Source organism: Aphelocoma coerulescens, chromosome 5 (genome assembly GCF_041296385.1).
Source record: "Aphelocoma coerulescens isolate FSJ_1873_10779 chromosome 5, UR_Acoe_1.0, whole genome shotgun sequence".
Classification (NCBI taxonomy): domain Eukaryota; kingdom Metazoa; phylum Chordata; class Aves; order Passeriformes; family Corvidae; genus Aphelocoma; species Aphelocoma coerulescens.
In genome coordinates this window covers 18,498,830-18,524,895 of record NC_091019.1, presented here as the reverse complement: position 1 = coordinate 18,524,895, position 26,066 = coordinate 18,498,830, and the positions used below count along the sequence as shown (strand labels likewise).

General features: G+C 44.3%; 1 protein-coding gene and 1 long non-coding RNA gene across 3 annotated transcripts in view; both read right to left on the bottom strand.

Moving 5' to 3' along the window:
• PTPRJ (protein tyrosine phosphatase receptor type J) overlaps positions 1-13,789 on the bottom strand; it is a 74,160-nt gene extending 60,371 nt beyond the window's left edge. For both annotated transcript variants that reach the window (XM_069016916.1, XM_069016917.1), the window contains exon 1: positions 13,627-13,789. In XM_069016916.1, coding sequence (XP_068873017.1) covers positions 13,627-13,698 — 72 coding nt within the window. In that variant the 5' untranslated portion in view covers positions 13,699-13,789. The remainder of the gene's footprint in view (positions 1-13,626) is intronic.
• A 3,030-nt stretch (positions 13,790-16,819) lies between these two features.
• On the bottom strand, positions 16,820-25,764 carry LOC138110756 (uncharacterized). The gene is made up of 4 exons (XR_011151041.1): positions 25,667-25,764; positions 23,606-23,715; positions 22,640-22,792; positions 16,820-17,034 (listed from the first exon to the last, which is right to left on the bottom strand). It is a non-coding gene; the product is annotated as an uncharacterized lncRNA (long non-coding RNA).
• Positions 25,765-26,066: the final 302 nt, after the last annotated feature.

The window sequence follows — 26,066 nt, the reverse complement described above, 5'->3', positions numbered from 1 at the left end:
TTAAGTGGCAGCAGGATTATCTGGCTCAGAGAAGGAAGAGTTCAGGAAAGGCTGTGACACTGGGCTGTGATTTCACCAAAGAGATTTCACCAAAGCATCACCACCACAGTGTCTCTAACTGAGGATGTTCTCTCACACTGTACATCAAACACCACAGAGCTTGGTTTGGGGTGAACATCTGCAGCAAGACAGGAGGCAGCAGGAGAAAGAGCTGTTCTGTATGACAGGGAGGCAGGCACTGATGCTCTGAAAATCAAGGCCAACTAGTTTAATGAGAAATCTGAATGGTAATTCACAGGATGTAATGTGACATTACCCAGGGGTTTCCTATCAGAAGATCCCTCTTTATAACTTACCCCAAGTGACTCAGTTTGGAGGGAAAATTTTAAGACTACATGCCAAATCTGCCTATATATATTTACTTAATTATGAAATGTTGCAACCAAAATGCTTCAAAACACTGAGAAAGGTGGAAAACAGACTGCTGTGCCAGTGCTAAATACCCTAAAGACCTTTTTTCCTTATGGTCTGGCAAGAAATGGACTTTCCCTGACCCATTTAGTGCTTCCTTTGCTATGGTTGCCCTTGCTGTAGCTAGGAAAAGCTTACATATTTCAGAAATACCTAGGATATCAAAATAAAAAGTCTTAATTGACTTTTGCCTATTGGAGCTTTTGCAGAACTGGAGCAATGGGGGGAAAAAAATGCTCTCACCTCAGCTTGAAAGCTGATCAAAAAATGAAGGAGGGGCAAACAGACCTCTTAGCAAGGCTGTGTATGGGCAGCTGCCCTGGGACACCCTCTAATCTACACCCCAAAATGCATCCAGGCGAGCCGAAGCTTCTCGTGAGGGGGCTGCCACTGAGCAAAGACAGCCAAGCATGGGGAGCAGGAGAAGAATGAGTACTCTAGGCTCTGCCTCCATCCTTTGGAAAAGGGCAGATTAAAGTCAAATGGGCAGCTTTAATTTCAACATTTCCTATGTTTTCAGAGATGGATTATGCAGTCATAGAAATGATCCCTAAATTTAGACTGTGTGTTTACACAGATACATGCTTAAAATAACACACATTTGGGCATTTCAGAACAGGGACTGCCTTCCCATGCATTTTCACCTCAAGCAAGGTAGCTCCACTCCCAGCTAGGGAGCTTTGAGCAATACCCTGAAGTGTATATATGTGTGTATATATGGAAGCAAACAATAACACCAGTCACATCCTCCCCTCAATAATGGTCACCCTAGACTGGAGACTTCGCTACTGTGTAGGGCAGCAGATGAACCAGACAGGCTCACTCCTCTTAAGCTCTCAGATCATCACGGGTTGACCATCAGCAGACACTAACCATCATCATCTCATTGCAAGCAGCAACACACAGCTGGTGATCTCATGTAGAGAGAACCTGCAGGTTCAGCAATAGCTGTCCAGAAATGCCTTCCATCACTTTTAAACAGTATCCAAGTTAGAGGGGATAGTGCCATGTTATCACAGCTGTCAAGTGTGCAAAGGTCTGGGGGTGGCGGGTGCATGTGAATTTGGCCTCCCTCTCATTTCAGGAAGGGATATCTCATCCCAAGAGGATCTAATTAAGAAGGAGGTGGATGGGTTGGTTTCATTTCAGAGGGAATGGGGTCCAGCTCTGGGTAATAAAAAAGCACATACTTGGGCACTGTTTCAGTGGCTAAGGCACGCTGTTAGCTTACACAGGCTGCAGCAATCTTGCTCCTCAGGTACACTCTGTGTTTACTCATCATCCTCCCCCAACAACCTACTTCCTTTTCATCAGAAACTTTCCTTCTGGTTCCACAGAGGTGGACACAATGGAGTGCTTACACCAAGCTCAAGTAGCCTCTTGTACACTTGTCATCCTCAGCTGTACCCACACACAGTTCTTGTACAGCTCTCTTTGCCGCATTAAAGCAAGGACAGGAACACCTCAAGTTAAAGTCCTCCAAACACCACCCAACACACACAAACCACTGACCAGTCACGGCCCTACAGGACATCCAGAAACAAACTGTAGGTTTTGTTGGTCAGAAAAAAGCAGTATTTGCTGTGCAACAAATGGGTTTGTTTCATTTATGTACAACACACACTGCCTGGGGCTAGAACAGCCTGATGGAAGCCATTTACAACGCAGACATTTTACCAGCATACTGGTTTTTGCACCTTTTCAATATAATGGTTGTTATCTTTAGCAGGATCTGCACAGCCATGTGCCATCCCTTCAGAAGCTCAGAGGTCCAGTTTGTTCCCCAGCATCGCAATGCCTCTTGCTGTCCCACTTGCTGTGAGTAGCTGCTTCAGAACTGGGACTTGCTCCGTGATACTTGCACGTATCCAGGGTGATATCCACTGTCCACTAAATGCCTGCCAAGGTTTTGCACAGCCTCACTCACACTCCTACTCGCTTTTCTCAAGCACTTGAGTGGTTTACCACAAGCTGCCCTGTGTATAGAGGTAAATGTCTATCTCACCACACAAGAACCCCTTCCCCATCTGTGCTTGATGTAAGGAATGCCTTTCCTATCTACAAACTCACCAAGAATTAGCCAATTCACTTACAGAAGAAAGAGACAAGACCCCACAACCCCGCTTTTGTCTGATTTATAACCCATTCATGACCAAAAAGGAACCCTGTATTCACAAATACAGGAAGTTGTATAAAGGAAGCTTTTTTTTTCCCCTGCAGCTCTGATTTTTGATGCAGTTTGTGAGCAGAAGTGAATCCTGGTGGAGACAGGTGAGGTGGGGCACTATGTTGACTTCCTGTATGCACCTGCTGACTGAGAAGGATTTCTTTTTTGAAGTCACTGCCAGAGATCCTAACCCCACAAGATTCCTTAGTAGTAGTCACGTACAAATGCAATGTCCCATGGCATTTACAACCTCCAGGTCACAAAACACAACCTGTGCAAGAAAGGGGAGGAGAATGCAAAAAGATACAAGGGGTGGCAGGTGAGCAGCTCCCAAGCCCTCAAGCAAATCTTGACACAACAACCGACTGCAACTCCAAAAACTTCTCAGTCATTAACTTTATCTTCAAAACTCCAGCAGGATTTCATCAGTGCTATGTTTTATGCTGGAGCATGGAACAGCAAATGTCTGACTTCAGGAAAGCAAAAGTAAGAGGTCTTTGTTCAGACCGGAAACTGAAGTTTGGCACTATCTTATCTCCCATCTTTTCCACACATTTCTACAGGAGGAGACAGAATGTTCAGCTGACCAGTTCTCACTGCAAAACTCAGATTAACATTTATGGAATGAATTTTGATGAAATCTGAAGACAATAGTGACAAATACCACATGTAGCAATGACTGAATAAATGTCTACAGATGAGATACCTGTTTTTCATCTTGCCTTTTTCCAATTACAAAAACATCATTTACAAGAGAGAAGCAACTAAGGCAGCCAATTTACAGAAACAAGACTGCAGGAGACTCAATCTGCAGCAACAGGTTTTTTGCAGAGCTGGGCATTACAACTTAGTGTTCTTCTTAGCTTGAAGAGAAGATGGAAAATAAATAAAAAATAGCAACAGAGTGTGGTGCTGTGAAGCCCTAAACTTAAGGAGAGCAAGAATCACTGCACATACTGCTTCCAAACCATAAATGCACTGCACAGAATTCTGCATGCAGCATAACCCGTGGGGCACAGTGAAGGTTATCAGAAATGACTTTCTGTCCAGCAGCAGCACTGCAGGCAGGCAATGGCTCTGCTAGGATGGAGCAGGAGCTGCTCTGTGTGGATCACCCAGTCACTAACTTAATGACTTAACTGCTGGATGGACAGCATCCCTTCCTGCAAGTTGAAAACAAAAACCGTGCAAGTGAGTGAAAAGGACATTTTTTTTTTTTTTGTAGGCTGCTCAAACTTTGCTCAAAATTTAGAAGAGAACTATCTGCACCACTTAGATGAAGTCCTAACCAATTTCACCATAAAGAGAACTAGACCCCATTATCAGTGGAGAGGGAAAAGCTTGCTCTGCAGTAAACAAATAGCAGCTCTGACCTTCTGCTCACTCCTCCTGCAGTGTTGTGCTTCGCACACTGAACCAGGAAATAGTGGAACAGATACATGTAAAATTGTGAAGACTGAGTCAGAAGACAATGGTTGAAAAAATACCAGTTAAACCACATACCGTGGATCTGTCTTGTAGGACTGGGAAATGAGTATCGCCTAAGGCTGTTCCAGATATTGCATCCACCTGCAACTATTTGGTGCTGGCTAAAGCTCAGCACATGCATTCTCATCAGCAGTGGCAGGACTCCACAAAATATTATGGACAAGAAAGAAAAAGTCAGCTTAATTCAGAGTACAATAAACTAATTATATCCTTTAATTATGAAAAGCATATAATAGCTTGTTGGAAGACTTTTTTCGTTTGGGTGTGTGGTGGTTTTTTAAAGCACGTTATAAAGTTATTTAAGGATTTAGCTCTTTTTTTTTCCAAGCATTTTAGGCCTTCAAATTCATGAATACAGAGAGCTGATTATTATCTTCTTTAATGTGGCTGTTTTACTACAAAAGCACAGCAGACATCAGAAACAAGAGTGTCACAGAGGAATCAGGCACACACACTAAAAGCTCAAAAGCAATTACACTTTCATTATATAGTCTTAAATCCACATAAAAATATGTTAAGACATTTATATTTTAGATCAACTACCCTTCAGCAATAGTGAAAAATCATTGGAGAAAAAGACAACAAGAAGATAAAAATGCACTAAAACAGTGCTGGAGGACTTGGCCATTAAAGTAATTTCTTATGAAGAAACAGCTAAACACTTTCTAACAACATTTCATCTCTAACTGTTAAGCTGGAAAAAAGGCCAGTCTCCAAATGGATTCAACACATAAAAGAACGGGGTTTTTGTGTTTCTGTTAACTGGCTAGTTTTTTTTCTCTGGAACTACCTCCCCAAAATTTTAACATGTTCAAATGCAAGTCCTTGATAAGTTATAGATAAAGGAAAGTTTTTCTTTCTTTTAATAGGGACAAAGGAGTGAATTGTTTAGATTTGTCATACACATACAATTACCTGCATTGTTATGGAGATTACAGAACAAAGGCCCAACAGATCCACTTCCAGATCTTACAGCCTTGTCCTTTCCCATAATTATGTCTTAAAATTGGATTTCAGTTAACACATTCACAATACCAATATCTACCAGTGCTTTGCATGTGCTTAGGGATAGTTTCAATTATTTTAAAATGGATGTGGAAATACATTTATCCCTGATCACTCAAATGAACACGTTCAATTTGATAGCACCAATAAAGTGAGGGGTTTTTTAGTTGGTTGTAAGAAGTCTTAAAACAAGTCCAAGGTTAATTAGAATAACTGAGTCCATCACTTGAAAAAATGCAAAACAAATTTAAAAAAAACAACAACAACAAACCAAAAAAACCCAAAGCTTTCATTCTGCAAATATTAATACCACTCCTTTACCTCATGTAAGAGTACGTCGGTCTCCTTTCCTCAGCTGTCAGATACAAAATCTATCGGAAACTCTGAGTTTAGAACACCAGGCCCGTGTCTGTGATATGCCCAGATATGTCTGTGATATGCCAGCTAAAAAGGCCAGATCCTGACCTCAAAGCTGGGCTGCTCATTTCTCCCTGGTGCCCAGCTGCACGGAACTGGAGGTGAATTCCCCTGAAAGAGCTATGCAAACTGAACCAAAGATAATGAACTTCCCCTAAGAAAGAACTTCTTTTTTTTTGTTGAAGATACACATTTACAAAGACTGTAGGAAGGAAACTGTGGCTACAGTTCCCACATTTCCCCTTTATAAAGTAAAAAAGTATAAATCCATAGAAAACTATCAAAGACCTCAGTTAACCAGGCACAGCCTACTTAGCAAAAAAAAACCCCACATCAGAATTGACCAGAAAAAGGACATTTTTATTGGTATTGAACTTCAGGCCTAGTATTAGAAGCAACTGACCCTGCAAGAAGATGAAAAGAACACCAGAATTTAGGAAATATAATTCATGTAGCAGGAAAGCCATGGACCCAATTCCAAAGTTGGTTATAAATGGGCAATTATAGAACATGCAGTGTCAAGAAGACTTTAGAGTTCCCATATCTGCCTTCACCATAGAAAAGCAAATAAAGAAAAACAGAATTTGATTCTCTAAAAGGACCCTACCAATTTACTGCTGTCCATTTTATTTCCTCCTCAATTTGATGTCTTTACAAGTACGTAAAATTCCTACAGAATCAGAGATCATGATCACAGAATGAAGAAAACCCTAAACTCCCTTATTAACACAATACAATTTTACATCTGTAAATTTGATGCCAGCCACAGGCATCTACTCTTTTCCTTCACATTGTGTTTCATAAAAAGTCACATTTATTGTTTAAAAAAGTACAGTGAAACCATGGCACATCTATTATTGTACTAAAACCACCAGCAAGGCTGAGTCAATCTCTCTTGATGGTTCCACACTGCTACTTTCTGCTAACGTGCATTTCTTTCACCTGCATCCCAGAAGGGAACAGTGGAAGTCCTTCTCTTTGTCAGCCAAAACCACATCTTGGTCTCAGAGAGGTCATTTACCCCAAATCCCTGCCAGCACACAAAACTGGTTACCTTTCCAATCCAGATGTCCCTGGTGGTGGATGCCTCGTCTACTTCCACTCCAGCATCCACCCTGCCCTTTCCACTTCAAAGCACAGAGGCCACCTTACACAAAGTCAAGCAGCAGAGCAAGTTTTGACAAATAAAGACAAAGATGGGACCTTTCTTACTATGAATTCACACAGTAACTAACAATTCACCTGTCCTTAACCTGACTCAGACTTGGGACAGATGAAGGTAACTTAAAATAAAGTCTCAAAATTTCCCCCTTCTGTATCACAGGACCTTCAGGAAAATTAAGTTCAAAGTTTCAAGGGGACAGTCTGGGAATCAGTTGTCTGAGCCACTCTGGGCATGAGGACACGCTGGGAAGGAAAGGCAGCAGAAAGAAGCAAGCTCCATTGACCCACAGGGACTGTTGATACTGCAGGCACAACAACTGCTACAGGGAGGCAGCAGGAAGCTTTTGCAGTCTGTAACACCACGGTTGGTCCCATGCTTTGCTATTTATATAGGTTGGCCTGCCCCAAAACTAAGCTCTGCAGCCCCATCCTTTGCAGCATCCTGCTGTCTCGTGAGTCAGTGTGGCACCCACAAACCAGTCCTATGGCTGGTATCCTTTGTATGGCTCTCTTCTCACTTCGAGAAACAGAGCTGGTAGAAAATACAGTTTGAAAGTGAGGACTCAAAAGCAGGTATGTGGAAACAGACTTGCCAGCAGTGACTTGTTCATGTGTATATATAAGAAAATAAACAAGGAAGCTTATTAAAAGTGCTCTAACTTACTAGGATCCAAGCGCACAAGAGGAAATAACGACAAAGTTCTGTATAAGCTCCGCCACGATGGGGAATGCAGAAACAAAAGTCACCAGCATTCCTGTGCAAAAACACCCTCCAGAGCAATCTACCATTGCAGACACAAACCACTAGCAAGCAGAGCAAGATGTGTAACATCATAAACTGGACCAGGAGTCTTCTTACAGGCATGCAGAGTTCCCTGTCTTACCACCCACCTACCAAGACATCCAGGAATGATTCATTTTGACACACTCCATTTAAAAAAAAAAATAAATCCTGCTGAACTAGCAGAAGCAGAGGCTTTTAAATATGCATTTAAAGCCATGCCAAGCTACAATCCCTCAACGACCAAGGACAGACTGGGTTTCCACAAAGCTGGTCTGCACAAATAACCCTCCTTGGGGAGCACTCCCATGCAGGCTAGGTTCAGCCCAACCTCTTGCAAGCTGGCAGACACCAAAAAAAAAAACCCTATCAAAATAGTGCCAAAAGGAAGCAAGGAATTAATCTGAGAATGCACCTAATCACAGAGCCAGCTGTGTTGCAGATACAAATACAATGGCCTAACAAGGGAAAGCTCCCAGGCACTTACATCTCTCCACTCACCTGGGCTATGATGGGAGAGAGGGCTCCAGCACTTTGGGGCTCAGAAGTGCTAAGAGACTGCATCTGCTTACCAGGCCACAAGAGACAGACTGTAATTTGCAATAAGGCTTTGCACCTGATGTTCAAGTCTTTACTTGATGATTTTACAGTCTCAGGAGCAAAAATTTCTTAGCTTCAATGAGGAAAATGGGGCTGAAGTTCACACAAATTTTTCCTTATACTCAAGCCCTGGCTCATTTGGTGTACAGTACGCAGAAACCAGTGCTACAGTATGTAGACAGCCTTCTCCTGCACACCACAAAGCCAGACCAATCAACCAAAAAGCCATTAAGCCCTTCCAATAAACAAAACACCCAACCCAACACTTAAAGAAAACCCCCACATTCTCAACCCTAAAGCAGAAGCCCATATGCAGAACACAACAAAACCTTTGCATGCATTAGGAACTTCCCAGTAACATACTAGGTATTTCTTTTACTTGTTCAGTTTGGTTAAAACTGTACAAAAGAATGAGCAAAGTCAGAAGTGTACCAAACAAACAGGAGGTACAACAAGAACAGGAAAAGGAAACAGAGAACAAGCAGATGGGCAGCACTGGAGAAAAGGACTTGCAGGCATTGGCTAGCAGAGCCTGAAGGTGATCCTTACTCTCCCCCCTAGAGCCATACTCATGTCAAACACAGCCTTAGCCCTCTTCCCCACACATAGCAGCTGGGTTTGAAGCACCAGGTAAAGCCAAGGTCAGTTACTGACCCCACAGGGCTGGTGCCACAGCATAGCCCAACATCACTCCTTCCTCCATTTAGAGCTGCCATTTCTTCTTCCTCATAGGTGCAATTGCTTCAATTCTGAGACACAATTACCTTTTCTCCTATTACATTTCTACAGGTGGAGAATGAAGCTTTCCTACATGGCCTTTGGTATCTTCACAGAGAGCACAGAAGGAAAAGAGTGATGGGTGGACTGCTTGGTTTCTAATATCAAGGGGTTCTTCCAATTTCCTGATGATGGTAAGAAAATAACCTCAACTACATTCAGTGATGGGCCAAATACCAGCAACATTTATGGAAAGATATGGACATATCTTTCCCTGCCTTTTCTACTGAAAGCCCATGAAGGTCATAGAAGATAACTAAATGAGGACATGAGTTTATTGATTCAGCTCTGGTTGGACCACATTTACATGTCCATTCTTTGTTAGATTACAGAAATACTTTTCCCACTTAATCTTGGATTTTCTCCTGGAATTTTGGATTAATAGCCCCAAGAGGCCCGTTTATGAGCAGATACTTTTGGGAACAGCTGGAAAGCACTTAGAGAAAAGCCTTGGTGCAGCCTTCCAGAGCAGTGCATCTGTTTTGTTCTTCTCTTCCTGTGATGCTTGATCACTCTCTCCCCCATACTCTTTGCTTTCTAACACTACATATTAGCACATGTTCACCTACACCTCATTTTCTTCCCCCCCCCCAATTAAAGTCCTCCCCTGTACAGTCATCCCCTGCTGAAAATTAATTTCCTACTGATGACTCCATTTAAGGCAAAGCTCTTTCACTCACCCATTCCTACATAGCAGTAGGGCCTTTCTGCTGGAGAAAATTCAACTGGCTCCTCCTACACTTCCAGAAACCTTTCATGATGTTCAAGGTACTACTTACATTAAAATTTTGGAGTCAAACTAAAAGCACCAGGCTAACAACCACATGTGCAGCCACCAACTGGTTTAGTAGTGTCTCTCACCTTTGCTCATACCGAGAATCTTTCAAGCAGGCAAGTAAACGTCATAGATAGGCTTTGCACCTACAAACATCCAAGTTCCCAACCACTCTCCAGCACTGTTGATATGCTCCCTCTATGATACACTGTAATTCTAGTAGAAAGAAAGAAATGCATAAATTAAAATTATATAGATTATGCCCTACACAATGAACAACCAAAGGTTTTAAAACAGCAGCAATTTCACGCGTATTTAGAAATGCCAACCAAAAAACAAAATTACATGCCATGAAAATTCTCAACAACAAACTTGCATGTAGCTCACATAATTGAGGAAGTACTAATAATAGCGTGGCTGTTTGCACAGACAACATTTCCACTGTGGGCCTGAATTCTGATCTCAAATATGCAGAAGAAGATATTTTGTTGTGTGTTGCTGGCTGGAGACTCAAAGTATTGGAAACCATGTGAGTGTGCAGCAATGTGCAGCCAGCCTATGCCTCTAAGGAAGCGCTAGGCACATCCATGCCACACTGAAAACAAAGCCTCCATTGAGTACTGCAGAAGGTGCTTCTGTTGTGGGGTTTTGTAAGGAACATAAAGAAGCTCAGGAAATTAACCTGTGTTGCAGTTTTAAACAAAAACGAAAGCAGTCATCACATAAAAATAACCTGGCCTGGCAGATGAAAAGTTTCTAAGCTCCTCTGACACAAGCAAACTCTGTTCACAGCTACAGCTTCCCTTTCAGGTCTATGCTGCCTAAGTTCAGGCCTGCTCAGTTCCCCAGATCATCAATGCTCATATCTGTGTTTTTAATAGTGGCCATTGCCACTCTGGTTACCCTAGAAGTGCATGTATAGAAGCAGCAAGGGAGCCTCACATTTCTCAAACTTTATGACGGGTCTACATACAGCCCATTTAGAGGCTTACAAAAGAATAAAGTTAAATGGAAATTACTATTAACTTTTTCTTCAGCATGTACTGAAGATTACCCAGAATAATTCCACAAACTAAAATTTAAACTTAGTGTACTATATAGGAGAAGATTCAACAAGGATGGTCAATAATGACCAATATATAGCAGAAATTATCTCACATGCAACATACACACATGGCAAGCCCCCATTTGAGATAAGATGGTTCTTCATTTAAACTCCTCAGCTGGAAATTCAGACCAGTAATTAAGTCATAATCCTGTATAATCAACTCGCACAGTATCAGTAGTTCTGTGCATGGAATAAGCTGTAAGAACAAGCTATTAGGTCCACATAAAAGGCATTTGTAATTCTAAGCACCAAAGCAAGCACACAAACACCGTCTGTTGCTCTTTTAGTAGTAGATGTTGTTCGTCATATCACTAATATGAGCACTCTCAATAAAAAACAGGCAGCAGGGTTTGTTTTTTAGCAACTCCAACCTTGCCCACTATGTTGTAATTCATCAGAAGCAAGATGCTTATCCTCGAGTAAAAGACACCACAGAAGGATCATGTGCCCATCACACCACTGAGGAGCTGCCATGACACAGCCATTCCACAGCTCCGGCTGCTTCCCAGTCCCTGCGTGCATTTGGGTTGACAATGGAGTCAGTGTAAGGAGCGCTGTCCCCTCTCCGACCCCGCAGGCATCTGAAAGGCAACGCAGGGGCCAGACCCAGACAGGAGCTACTTCCACCCCACTCGCTGCCTTTCCACTCCGGGGCTGGCTGGGAGACTGCAGACAAGGGGCAATAGTTCTGACTGGCACCACATGAAGCCCAGCTCATGCCACATGGCAGTCCTGCCAGCTGCTGTCACCTTCCTACACTGGCTGAATAGCTCCCCAGGTAGTGCCAGGCCATGACCCTGTACCTGAGCACATGCCATACCTCAAACAACACTGCCCCAACTCTAATACCTGCCTGAACCTATGGAAAGAACCCAACACAAAGAGCAAAACCGTGCCCTGTTAGACAACATCCTCATTTTTAGAGGACAAGACCATGTGAACAGCACTGGAATGGGCAACAAGACTACTGTGCTTAAAGCATTGCCTCCAAGCAAGGCTTTATTGTGCATCCTTATTGCTTACAAGCTACAGAAACATAGTGACCTTTTCAAACACGAGTTATCCCCCCTACCTGATGCAAGTGGTCATGGTGAAATTTAGTCATTTCAAGTGAGTGGATGATTTGCAGGATCTCACCATCAGCGAGTACCTGTTTTACATCCTACTCCTCTAAGGAAAGAATCCTAAAGGACTTTTCGCCCCATCCCTCTGCGGTTCAAGCACGTCCTCCTGATGTTCAGAACTCCACCAGGTGCTGATCAGCACTGGTTAAGAAGCCTGGTGAACTGAGACTTCCTTGCCTCAGCCTTCACATTCACAGGCATAATTAAGTCACAATCAAGAATATTGCCTTCTGCAGTTTCAATAGTGACACCATGAGCTGCAGAGTTCCCACCTAAAATTACGAGCCACACCCTGATCTGCAGATCTGACCTGTGTCCTGTAGCTTGTTGATGGGAGCCCTGATAAGATCAAGGGACAACAAGACCTACTTGAGGGTCTGCAGCTGGGTCTCAAGATGATGAATGCATAAATATAACTACATATAATTGGGGAGAGGATCCACTGTTTTTAGTACTAGACACCTATTAAGAGCCTGGCTTAGAGAACATTAGAGATCACTAAGTCAGAGGATTTCATACTCAGCTTGAGAAAAAAAACTACAAACAGCAGAGGTCATGGCAGGCAGATCCTGCAAGGCTGTACCCAAGGACAGTCCAGGCCTCCTCTGTGTTCTTCCAAAATGCTGGTGTACTTTACTAGCCAATTCAGTTTTAGCTCTTTTTCAGAAGAGATTTTTAAACATAGGCTTGGTACAACAAACAGAGATCAAATGACAAAACACTGCAAGGTACCCCAAACTGAAACAGACAAGAGGAGGAAGCAAAGGTTTACAGCAGTCATTGGCTACAATTGCAAGCTGGTGCCAATGCAAGGTAAGGAAAGAGTAGTCAAAAAAGTAAAGCAGCAGTACAGCTCTGTTATGCGGCTCTCAGGCAGATCTGTCACCACAGATTACTGAGCACCTTGGTTCCTATTCAACACACATTCACACTTTTGGAGCAGAAACCATTGAGGCAGAGAGGGCAAGTGGGTACACCTAGAAGCAAAAGTTCAGCAAGCCCCAAAACATTAGTTCAGAGCAGTCATGACGCTCTCCTACAAGGAACACTGAAAACAACATCAGCTGAGGGAAGCAAGGGTGAGAGTCTGTGCCAGCATGCTGAGTGGGTCACCTGGCAAGCAATTCTGATTTCCATCACTGAAAGGTGTTCTTGGAAGAACATCCTGCAACACACGTGGGAACAGAGCGGGGCCTCAAAGCCAAGTGTGCTGGCCAAGGCCGCCTGCTGATCTGCTGCCCTGCACCACGGCAGGATTTTCCCGTGGAAACTCCGCGCTGATCCCGAAGGCTGTAATCCAGCGGGTGATGTGCACCACCGGCATGGGCAATGCGCAAATACCCTATTACTAATTAACCAGCAGCGACACGAGGAGGGCAGGCTACAACACTGGGGAGACGGGAGCCGTCCCTGTTTTACCCAGGGCAGCTTTTACCCAGGAAAACCGAGGCAACCTCATACCCCAAAAGGAGCCCCGAGGCTGCCGGGTCAAGCCCCGGCATAGCCCCCGCCTGCGGCCGGGCGGGGGGCAGGGGGAGGCCGCGGGGATCCCGCCCCAGGTGAGCAACGCTCCCGCCGGACCACGCCGCGGCCCCCCAGCCTCCCCTGCCCTCCCCTCCGCGGGCGGCCCCGGCGGAGCCGCTGCGGGACAAAGCCGGAGCCCGGCCGCACACCTGCCCCGCCGGCTGCCCGCCGAGCCGCGGCAGGGGCAGGTGCTGCAGCCCCCCGCCTCCCGCAGCTCGGTCTCACCTCGGCCAGCAGCAGCAGCAGCAGCGGCGGCAGCAGCAGGAGGCAGGGCAGGGGCAGCGGCAGCCGCCTCATGGTGGCGGAGAGCGCTCCCCGCTGCGCGCACGGCCGCTCAGCCCGACGCCGCCGCCCCCGGAGACATGGCCGGGCTCAGCCCCGCACCGCCCGGCGGCCCGGCCCTCCCCCGCGCCCCGCCCTAAGGAGAGGCGGGGGGACGGAGCCGCGGGGGAAGCCCTGCGCGGGGCGGGGTGAGGGGCGAGCGGGCCGGCGAGCGGGACAGCGGCCGCCGTAGAGCCAGGCCGGTCAGCTTCCTGCGCCGCCGCTCCTCGCCTCCTCCCGCCGGCCCCTCGCCCGCGGCTTAAATGGCCGTCTGGCAGCGGGCGGAGGGGGCTGCGGCTGGCGCTTCCCCGCCTTCCCCCCTCCCTCTCCCCCTGCCGGCATCTGACATCTCCCCCCGCCAAGCCAAGCCGGGCCGGGCGAGGAAGTGGCTCCCTCCGAAAGTTTCCCGGTCTCCGTGCGCGCCCGCGGAGGGAGCGGCACCGCGGAACGCGCCCCGCCGCCCGCCCGGCCGGCCCTGGCACGGTGCTCGAGGGCGGGCGATCCGCAGAAGGGTCAGGGGTAAGGCGAGGTTAACTTGGCTCCGGAGACTCCGCTCCCCGCCCCTCCGCCGGCCAGAGGCGAACGCTGCGCCCTCCGAGGCCACCCCGCCGAGGGTTTGTGAGGGGCTTTGCTTGTTGCACCATTCTTCAACCCCAAACGGACCCTCAAAAGAGTCCCGTCCCGCTCCAGGCACTGTTTTGGACATGTTTTATCCCTGTCATCAAAAGGGACGTGAGATCATCAAACGCAATCACTTTTATAACCTTACCTTACTTCCCAGGCTCAATGAAGTGTTCCACATTTCATTCATCTTGGATAAGGGAAAGGGGGAGGCAGGGACAGTTTACAGAGCATATCTTTAATTACGGAAACACTGGCAGTCCTCATTTTCTCAGAAGTTCTGAGCTCACATGTTTGTAATTTCCCTGCCTTTTCTGAGCCCTCAAAACATATGCATAGCATTACAGAAGCAACTATTTCCACTGGAGTTCATGGGAAAATTCACAAGAATAAGGGCATTGGGGTTGTTCAGCCTGGAAAAGAGAAGGCTCCAGGGAGACCATATTAGAACCTCTCAGTACTTAAAGGGAGCTTGGAAGAAAGATGGGGACAGACTTTTTAGCATGGCCTGCTGATGTAGGACAAGGAGGAATTGTTCTAAACTAAAAGAGGGTCAATTCAGACTAGATATAAGGAAGAAAAGTTTTACAGTGAGGGTGGTGAATCACTGGAACAGGTTGCCCAGGGCAGTTGTAGATGAACTGTCCCTGGAGATGTTCAAAGACATGTTGGGCAGGGATCTTAGTAACCTGATGGAGTTGGAGATGTTCCTGCTTATCACAGGGCAGCTGGACTAGATCACCTTTAAACTTCCCTTCAAACCCAAACTATTCTGTCATTCTGTAAGGGCACACACATACCTTGTTAGGGAGAATGAGACCTGCAGCTGGAGTTAGACACTGTAGAGGCATCCCTTCATATCAGTAAGATTTGTAGAAAATAGATAATTACTTCAGAAAATGGGGGTTTTTTTGATGTTAGGGAGTACTGAAATGAGGCAGTAAACACTATACAAAAAACATTAATAAAACTTTTTACACTTCCCATTCAGTGCAAAGCACCTGAGAATTGTTTTCCAGCTGAAGACTCCTCCTGGTAAACCACACACCTGACAGCAGTCTCACTGGCTGCTGTGAAGTTGTTATGCTGACATAACTTCTGCAGATCAAACCCTACCATTTGGAAATTACAGCTCTGACTCATAAAATAAATTCCCTGTTGCTGCTGCCTGTGCCTGGGCAGACCCCCAGTGGGTCTAAGCTGCCAAACTGCAGCTTCTGGCCAGACTGGGTTCCACTGTCTGGGTTGCACCTAAAGTGCCACAGCTGCACTTGAGCGAACACTTGGTCAACAACTTGGTCATCCTTGGCTCCAGCCCAGTGGGAACAGCGTGGCTTTTTTAAATTGCATACTTTTCCAGTACAAAAACCTAGTAACTAATCCAGTTGTCCTTGAAATTCGGTGGGAATCTTTTCACTGATGCCAACAGTAATGGCAACCAGCCTTGAAAGAGAAAATTAAATTTAAAAATAAATAAATTTAAAATGCACCAAGAAAGCAAGAAGTGGGATTCTCACCTGTTAAAATTTTAAGTATCTCCAAGCTGATGTTGTCATCTCCAGACTCTAGACATCCTTGGACTCCAAGTTCACTCATTCTTCTTCATTTAAGAGGCCACAGAACCCAATTTAGAAGCAAGGGACATTATATTTCTCAGGCTATGTTAATTCTTTGCTCTAGAGTGCAACTGGGCAGCTACATCACTGTATATATATGTAGGAATATATATATAAAGTATAGGAAGCTGAACTCCTTTCACCACACCACATCTGTCTGGATCTGGTATAACTGGTGGGGCTTTTCAAATACAAGCTACATGGAATCTGTAATTAATTACTTTCTCATTAACACTTGTGGCCGAGTGTATGTCATATGACTGCTTGTATGTCAAGTACCTGAACCAGGACGCCTATGAAGTTCTGGGACACAGTCTCATTTCTGGAGCATCCAAAATAGCAGAGAACTGCATTAAATTTGCCTGTAGAGATCTCTAAGCAGAGTATTTCTAGGATTGTAGCATAAAATTACCCTACAGCATATCTTTAATTATAACCATAACTAATGCCATCAGCAGGATTTATGCATAGTGGGTTAAACTGGCACACAGAGATCATGGGTTTGTTACTGTTTCAGGGTATCTCTCTGACTGACTCTTACCAGATCTCAAGGAAAGGATTGACTCCTTTCCAGAGACATTTCTGGGGTGTTGGTAGTATCCAGCTTCCAACTGGGTCTGCACTGAAGGAGTGAGCTATGAAGATTCATAGACATCTGAATAAACTAAGATATGTATGCTGAAGGTGGCCACAAGAAAAGAAAAAAAAGTACCTAGAAACATTAGGCACTAAAAAGTGTAATTATTTTGTAACATAAAACAGAAATGCAGTTTCTGTTTGATTCATTGGAGGAAAAAAATGAAAACAACTGATAGCAAACAAACTTTTTTTTTTTAATGTACAGATTCTAAAGGAATATTTGTCTCCTTCTGACTGCTTAAAATTCTGGGAAGAGGGTTCCAAAAAAAGCTTTTCTGATTAGATTTTGAGAGTTCCATGGCAAAAGAATCACACGTGTACCTGATTGTTTCCTTCGATCAACGCTTCTGCCCTTTAAAGCACGCTCTGGTTCACTGCTACCCGTGCACACCTCAAGGAAGAGATGGATGTCAAGGAGCTGTGATTCATGCCAGAACTGGAAAATGGAAAAAGAGAAATTAAAAGCAAAATTTTTAAAAGTTCTTCCAGGTGCTAATTGTTCAGCAGCAATAACCATCACAACACAAGCAATTTCCTAGGAATTAGAGGCTCAAGGTTGCATTTCAGGCCATAGGCTCTTCACAGCTTGTTACTAATCTTCTGGAAATTCCCTGAATTACAGCTGCTACTGCCTAATTGTTTCTATAGGTGAGTTTTGTTTATTCTACAGGCTCTTATTAAAGCTGTATGTGTGACAGGCTTATGAAACTGGGTAGGTGTTGCTTCTGGGCTAAAGCTTCTACTTTTTAACTCACTGGAAGTTAATTTGTGCATCTGAGTCATAAAACCTCTTCAAATGGAAGTGTCAGAAAGAAGTGATTCCACATCCTTATAATCAAGTTTTTGAACAAGAGACATAAGTTTAAGTCATGTTGGGCCCCTGCACACAAATCCAGGAAGGATGTGCATATTACTTATGGGTGCTCTAGTTCACACCATAAAGAACACTACTAATGCTCTGGGCAGAAAGGGAAGACTGAGAAAATACAGTGACCCAAAGCTGTCCAATTTGGAGTAGTTACCCTGGCTGGTAATATTTGTCTTTCACTGAAACTGCCAATAGAATATGGTTTAAAAAAGAAAAAAAAATCAGCATGGCCATATTTAACTGTATACCACAGCCAGCCTTGATCACAATAGCATATTCTCATTAGTAATTCCCAGTTTCATTCATCAGCTCAATGTGCAGTGTCAGACAGAAGAAGCATCAAATTGTTGAGCATCATCAGGAAGGGAGTTGAGAACAATGCAGAAAGCATGGTTTTGCCAATGTGTAAAATGCAGGTGCACTCACATTCTGACTGAGGCTTGTCACTGCTCTCAGCATTGCAAGAGGGACAAAACGGACTGAGGGAATGTACCAAGAAGGGCAGGTAAAGAAATGTGGATGATAGTGCAGCTGTCTTATCAAGGCAGCCTTAAAAAGCTGAGAGTTCTCAATTAAGAGAGGAGAAAGCTCCCTGGAAATAAGATGAATGAAAAACTTGTTCACTAAATCCAATTTAACAGTTACAATAAAGTGCTTTCTTAAACGGCAGGCAATGAGCTTGTGGAACATGTAGTCACAGCAGGTTTTAAAGGCAAATAGTATGAGCAGTTCCAAAAAGAGGGTAGATACATTCATGGACAATACGTCCATAAACAGCGAGAAGGCAGAGATGAGTCTGCAACGTTTGGATGCCGGGTGTGGTACTCAGATAGCAGTCAGGTTTGTTTGCTCTTCCTGAACAGACTCTGCTAATGCCACTGCTGGACACAGGGTACTGGGTTGGATGGATTCATCACTGACTGGGCAAGTAACACATTCTTTGGCTACTGTTTACATTCAAAACAGTGTAAAGCATAAGGATATAGCTTATCAAGAAACAAGTGTATTAGCATGTGGCTCGCTACCTCAGCAGGACAGGTAACATGTAACAGTGGATGTTACTATTGTCATTCACAAAGGAGGAAGTGCTCTCTGCTGTGATTTCAGGCTGAGGTCCAAGAGGTGCTGTGGCTTTGCTTACCCTTGCAAGTCCTCAGATTCAGACATTATGGGACCTCTGTGACTCACACAGAATTCCAAATAAAATTCTGTCCTGTCCATCATTGCTGAGTGCCCTGGAGCTACGGGAGCCAAAAGTGCGCTTTCTGGTTGACATTGCTCTGGCTCTTAGTTACACCACTTCAAACCCTAAAAGGGTCCTCTAGGCTTCCATGTGCCACTGAACCCAGAGATGAGTCTTTTGGGAACAACTCTCAAGCAGAACTACAAGTTCCTTTTACATTGCAACAGAGGAAAACAACACTAAACTCTGCAGCAGCTTTGGTGAAAAAACAGAGTGGCTAAATGCCTCACCTGGGGATGGTCCCTCATGGCATCATGAGGGACGCAAGAAGGTTTTAAATGTTGGATGTGGCTCTAACCTGGTTTCTGCTGGTACAAGCTCTCCACAGCCTGTAGCCGCAGGTCATCACAAGGAATTAAAGGTGCACTGAGCTGCTAGCAGAGCCATCTTTCAAATGGAGGGTAAAACAGACAGGATATTCAAAGAAAACCTGTCACTTCTTACAATGAAAGGAAACTTAACCTGAGTTCTGGTCAGGCCAGGTTTGAGATGGTTTTATTTTGAATGAGGGGGAAAAGAAAATTTTTGCTGTGGGTGCCAGCAAAGAAAAACTGAAAAAAAATGTTTTTGTTCTTTTTTTTTTCTTTTTAAATGGAACTTTCAAAAGTACTTTAAAGTGCCATAGCTGAAAATGACTTTTTGGAAGTGGGTAACGCCTTCAATCCCTTAAGTTCACTCAGTGGCCTGCTTCCTTTGTGTGGGAATGCAGGTGAGTGGGAGGATATCTTTCACATAGCAATTGAAGGGAAAATATGCATTAAAACCCCACAGACTAGCACGCTCCAAAGCATTGAGTCAGCTGCCCTGGCAGCCACGAGGGCCAACTGTGTCCTGGGATGCCTCAGGCACAGCAGCAGCAGCCTGTCAAGGGAGGTGAGGTCAAGCGAGGTGATTGTCCTGCTCTGCTCTGCATGGGTGCAGCCTCACCTCGAGTCCTGGGGGCAGTTTTGGGTGCTACAATATAAGAAAGATATAAAGGTATGAGAAAGCATCTAAAGAAGGGCTATGAAGATGGTGAAGGGCCTGGAGGGGAAGCTGTATGAGGAGCAGCTGAGGTCACTTGGTCCATTCAGCCTGAAGGAGACTAAGGGGAGACCTCACTGCAGTTACAACTTCCTTGTGAGGGTAAGAGGAGGGGCAGACTCTGATCTCTGCTCTGTGGTGCCAAAGGGACCAAAGGGAATGGCCTGAAGCTGTGTCAGGGGAGTTTCAGGTTGGATATTAGAGAAAGGTTCTTCACCTAGAGGGTGGCTGGGACCTGGATCAGGCTCCCCATGGCGGTGGTCACAGCACCAAGCCTGACAGAGTTTGGACAATGCACATGGTGTGATTTTGGGAGTTCTCTTGTTCAGGGCCAGGAGCTGGACTTCTTGGGATCCTTGTGGGTCCCTTCCAACTCAGCACATGCATGATTCTACAGTACCTGAGCTACTTCTAACACAACAGAACATTTTTGTAAGTGATTTGAGTTCAAACAGCCACCAGCCTTTTAAACAGGTCATCTTTTATGCAGGAACAAATGGGCTCTGTTCCAGTAGGAAAGAAGTCATGGTCCTACAGCTTGTCTCACCAATGCAAGGTCCCATGTAATCACTTGGCTTCAGCCATGAGTAGTGTCATGGGTTCCAAAGGGCTCTAGCACAATAAATATACATCAGTCTTACTCAGACTTGCAGAAAGGGCAAGAGGAAAGCCCTGCTCAGGATAGGCAGTCCCTGTCATATTACCAAAAGGCACAGCCATAGCTCAGCTGCCCAACACAGCAGCTAGAGCTCCAAGGTGGCATAGAGAGCCAGGAAGCAGCAACTGGCAGGATTCTGGGAAATACCAGAAGCTGGCAGAAACATTTCCCCTTCTCCACCTGCCAAGTTTTTTGTCCTTGTCTCCAAGCTCAGGAAAGAAAGGCATAAATTTTTCTCAGCGTATAAAGCTTCAGCGGAATCACTTCCAATTACTATTTAAGTCCCATAAATGACACCATATAATCCAAATGAAATAACACCAAGCTAAACTTGGTGCTACAAAACATTACGACAGCTGAGTCTGCCCTTGAGAATGAGTGAAATCACCTGTCTCCTGTAACCCAGCAGGTGTGTGCATGACTGGCAACCTCTGTCAAGGGCATTAGAAAAGGGAGTGGCTGGATACCTCATGCTGTCCTGAAGTCCCATCTGCCGTGACCTCCTACAACACATCCTGCCACCTTTAAGCAATGAAACCTTAGGAAACTTGTCAGAAAAACCATGGTTGTGACACCACTTGTGAAAACATCGATGGTTAAACAGCACCAAGATTTCCACATCAAAGGATTGTCATTCTAGAGTCACAGATTACCGCTGAAATCCCAAGGTGACAGATATCCATTAAAGAAGGAAAAAATTAAAAGGTTAAAAATTAAATCTACTGAAATTCTTTGACAAAATGAGTCAGCCTCCTTTTCCCTTTCTTCTGACATTATAAATTGTGGTGGGAGGGTAGAGCACAGTTTGAATGCTGGGCTTTTATAATGTGTTTTTGCTTATTAACAAAACTCTAACCCTACCCCGCCTGCTTCTCCCCATAAATAATAATGTGGAGAAATGATGCAGAAGTACAGTTGTCTTCCAAGTGTGATGCATGTCAACCATATCAGGAAAGGACTGTTTATGGACATCCTAGGAGACCATTTAGCATCTTCAGGGTCATTTAATTTTTGGTCCATTGCAGAGATTGCCCCAAAAATGTAGGCACATCATCTTGTGCTCATTTAACTGATGGTACTGAAGCATGGACTGTTTTCATGGCAATGTATATTTGGCAATACCATAAAAGTGGGAGAAGCAGTTTTCTGAGCAATAAAACTACTGGCTGGAATGCAACTGGCCTGTTTTACACATAACCAGTGTTTTTCTGCACAAATGCCTGCTTTAAGGTAAACATCTCCTTTTTACAAAGGTATGCAAAAATGACAGGAAGCAAAAAGGTGAAAAGAAAGAGGTGAGACTGAATCCCTGAAGTGCTTGGATCCATCACTGTACATCAGAAAGATATCTTAAGGCTTCTCTTGGTGGGTATCAGGTCCTATTTACTGTGCTCAAACTGCTGTAGTTGAATTGGGATGGTTTCAAGCAGCTTGGCAGCAACCCTTAGCTTAAACAGCAAGATGGCAAGAAGGCTAGGAAGACATTTGCCTGGGAAGAAGACAAAACCTGACATCAAAAATTATCAGTTCACATCCCAGCTATCATGGTTGAACTCCCTGGCTCTGAATTTGCATCCCTGCACTTGCAATTCTAATGCCTGGTGATGTGCTCTGATCTTTGTTCGTTTACTTGTCCTGTCTGACTGGAAATGATGTTTTGGCAACAGCCTGCTATTTACTGTGGCACAACAGCCCTAAACATCCTTTAAGACATGCTGAGGCTTAGCTGGCCAAATTCTTATGCTGGCCTTTCAACTCTCATTGAGAGCCAAGTGCCTAGCTTGATACATGCTTTTCAAAAATCCCAGCTTCTGGGTTTTGGTAACATTTTTTCAAATATCTATTTTTAAACCTCCCTTCCATCTACCACTTGAACCCAGTCAGTGCTGTACAGCCTCCCGATGCTACTGGGAAAAGCTTTTACATGAATGTTCACTAAACTCTAGTAAGTGAAATAATAAACCATATATCAAATAATGAAGTATTGCTATTGCTGTTCCCGTCTCCTTTTTGCATGAGAACATTGATGAACCAGCAGATTGCTTTTAGGATTATTAGTCTGTGTGTGCACTGCTTCCACCTGCAATTCCTTAGTTAAACAGGCTGTTCTGAACAATGCTTCTGCTCCCCAAGTAAACAAGAGTCCAAAGGGCAAGGAAGCCACATCCACAACTAACAATCTCTGTGGAAGGTAGAAATCCTTTTAAAAACTGATGGATTAGATTCAATCTACTTCAGTAGGCACTCACCAGCAATAGTCCAAGTTAATTTCACAGCTGACAGCTTAAAAGGTTGGGTGAATAATCTGTCCTCTCAAAAGGGAAAACTTCCTTTTTCTGAAAGATCCTGAACTTCCCACAGTGCATCCATACAGATATAAGTTGTTGCAACAGCTTTACAGGCTATGAAAACAAGGAATCATTTGTTACTTTCTTACTTGTCCTCTTTACTCATTGCTGAAGAGCAGAGTAATTCCAAGGCACACCTTGCAGAAGGGTGATGGCTCCATGAACTATGTTCTCTGCCAGAGGTGATGTGGCTTTGCAGTCTTTTAGTCCCCAGGAGTGCCTGGCAGAGGAGCTGTACCTGTCACCTCTGTTTCTAGTTGAGAGATTAATCACATAACTCCTTCCAGGTAAATACTATATGTAGTTCTACAGAAGTGCAGTTGCTCAAATTAACTGTGTCACTGCAAAACCTCTCTTTTTTGGCAAGAAATAACAGTGTCCAGTGAGAATGGAAACAGGAAGAGAATAGAGTGAGGGGGAAACGGATATCAGGGCGTAGCAGAAAATTATTGCCTTATTTCTCCACAAAACTCATACCTCCAGGTGACACCAAAGCAAGGAAATAAAGATTTAAAGCAGCTGATAAGGAATAAAACAAACTGTCCCAAACATGAAATCAGGAGGTCAAAAGCAAGAAAACTTTGAAAGTAGGGTTTTTTTCTTGTTGAAGGAGCATTGCTGCTACTGCACTAAGCAGAGGTAAGACTCATTCTGCAGCTGCAAGCACTGCAGGAGAGGCCATAAACACATTGCATGGGTTTTCTGTCAGACTGTGCTGTCATCTTTGACAAAGCAGGCAGTGCTGAGGCTTTCTGCTAGGACTAAGATCTTCACTCCCAGTCACTGGCTTCTTTGTGCTAATGCACTCTAAGGGAGACACTTAATGACAGACGCAGGGAAAAAAATCATTGTCATGAGAGTACTCACCATGCCCATCTACTGCAACGATGTGACCAGCCTTGCCTGGGTCCCAGGCAGGTGGATGTCTTGTAGTTTCAAAGCAGTGTGCCCTTTTGAATGATTTCTAATCCCTGTAGCTGAGGAAAGCAGGAGATAATGGAGGATGTGCTTATGCTTCTCAGTGATTATCAGAGGGAATTATAATGGAGCATTTTCAAAATTAATTCATTTCCTATATCCAGCATACTTAATTAATCTGGGGAATAAAACTGATTAAGTTTCTCTTCTAGAAAGCGTATTCTTTCTTCAACAGAATTTGATCTTGCTTTTACTATTAATATGTGGTTTGGTGAGATAACTGCAACCCAATTTATATGATTTGTTGCAGCATCAATCTTACCTAGTCTATAAGCCAGTTCTGATTCTACAAGGAGTATGTATCTCCAGGATGCAGCAAGTCTTTGTCTAAAGGTAGATGATTCAAAAATTAAAGTTAAAACCATGAATATGTTGATCTGAGTAGCCAAGGGATTCTGATTAACTATCAAAATTGTATTTGCTGCTCTCCTTCTCAAGAGGTCCTCAGGTTTTAACTTGCCCAGGTCTCAAGATACAGAAAAATTAATCTTGATTGCTGTCTGCATGCTCATTAGAAGTTTTGATTTTCTAAACAAGCCTTATAGATAAGAGAAATAATTTAGATTTTTCTTTAGCGGATTAAAGATTTGATGGAGTAACTCTCTCCCTTTCTTGTATGAACTGGCCTTTCTGATGTGGTGTTGTATAAAAGCATGGGCTGAGGTAGAAGTTAAGATGGGCATAGCCAAAAGAAAAGCAAGAGCTTCAGCAGAGAAACAGAAGAGGTGAGGAATTTATTTAGCAGCAATTGGTGGTGCTATTCCTTTCTAGAGAGTCACTGCCAAGAAGATTCCCTAATTTGCCTCCCCTTGTTCCTCAGCCCTCCTCCTCCGGACACAGAAGACTGCCATCCATGTCCTGTTACTTCTACATCTCATTTATCCACAAATGTGGGCCATGTTCCCTCTTGGTATCCCACTAGCTACAGCACTTGCTTTGGCCACGTGAGCTTTACTGCCTCACCTATGCTCTGGGAGAATAAGCTGAAAGATAACTGTTAGCCAACAGATAATAATAAGCTGAGAATAAGCTGAAAGATAACTGTTAGCCAACAGATAACCTTGCTCTCAGGAGGCCCTGACAGGCCCCCTGCCCTTCCCAGCCATCAGCAGATAGCCACAATGCATTCTCTAGGAGACACCCGTGGACTAGTACAGCTAGTAAGGAAGTAGCAGCGGCCTAAATGCAGTGCAAAGTCTGATCTTGCTTCCAGCCAACTATAAATAATTGCAGTCATCTCAATTTCTCTGATTTAATTTCACTTTGACTACAGCAGCACCACCTTTAAGAGTGTGGCTGCCAACCTCATGACAGTGGGTTTTTTCTTTGCAGAAGGACTTGCATTTGCGTCACAAGCGGGAAAGACTCTAAGCTTTTTTTAAAATGAAATATGGTTGGATCCTGAAAAATGATCCAAAAGTTCCCTAAAGAATCATAACCCAGAAGGTGGGAGGGGTGGGGCAGAGAACACATGATTTCTAAGTTCTTCTCATGATCTTTGAACACCTGGCAGAGCCAGAAGGGGTTTGAGGAGCTTTTGACACTTTAGAGGTCACAGACTTTCATTCAGTCCTTTGTCATCTTTAACTTGGGTCACAAATCGACATTCAAGATGCATGAGGTAAAGAAGGAACACCTTGAATTTTTGAGTTCCTGCCACTGCTAAAGCTGTTCAGTGACTGAAACCCTGACCCGGCCAGACAGTGCTGTTTGGACAAGGAAAGTCTGCCCAGGTGCTTTTAATTACCAGGAAAGTAGTTTTCCAGAAATAGCTTGCTGGCTGTTTGCCAGATCTATTTCTTCCGACAGGAAAAGCAAAATGTAAACATCCAGCACTTCATAACAGACCACAGAAATCCCTCTCCAACTAGAGCAGGACTCTGGAAAGACTGTGCTATCCTCTTGTCTCCTAACCCTGGGCTACCTCCAAAGCAGAATTATCCCACACACCTTAGGAGCTTGCCATGGGGAGATTGTGGGAGTTCCCTCAGGCTGCAGGAGACATTGCAGTGCTGAGGAATCCACGAGGTCTTGGTACAGAAACATTACTTGGGAGAGCAGATCAAACAGGGAGCTACTGCCATGCAAACGCTTATAAAGCCCTTGGGTACTGCTGAGAGAGACCAGTCCCACCCAGCTGCCTCTGAGTGGCAAAACTGGGCCCATCTGAAACTGATTGAGAAGGGTGTTCTCGTTTAGTCCTGTCTTTAGCATTTATTTCTTCTTCAAACCTACTACTGTGGCTGCTGACAGCTTTTCCTGGACTTCAGAACTGCTTTTTAGTTGTGTGGCACTGTGCTTACTGGTGATACAGGTATAGAGGTACCTCATAGTATCTCATATGTTGTAA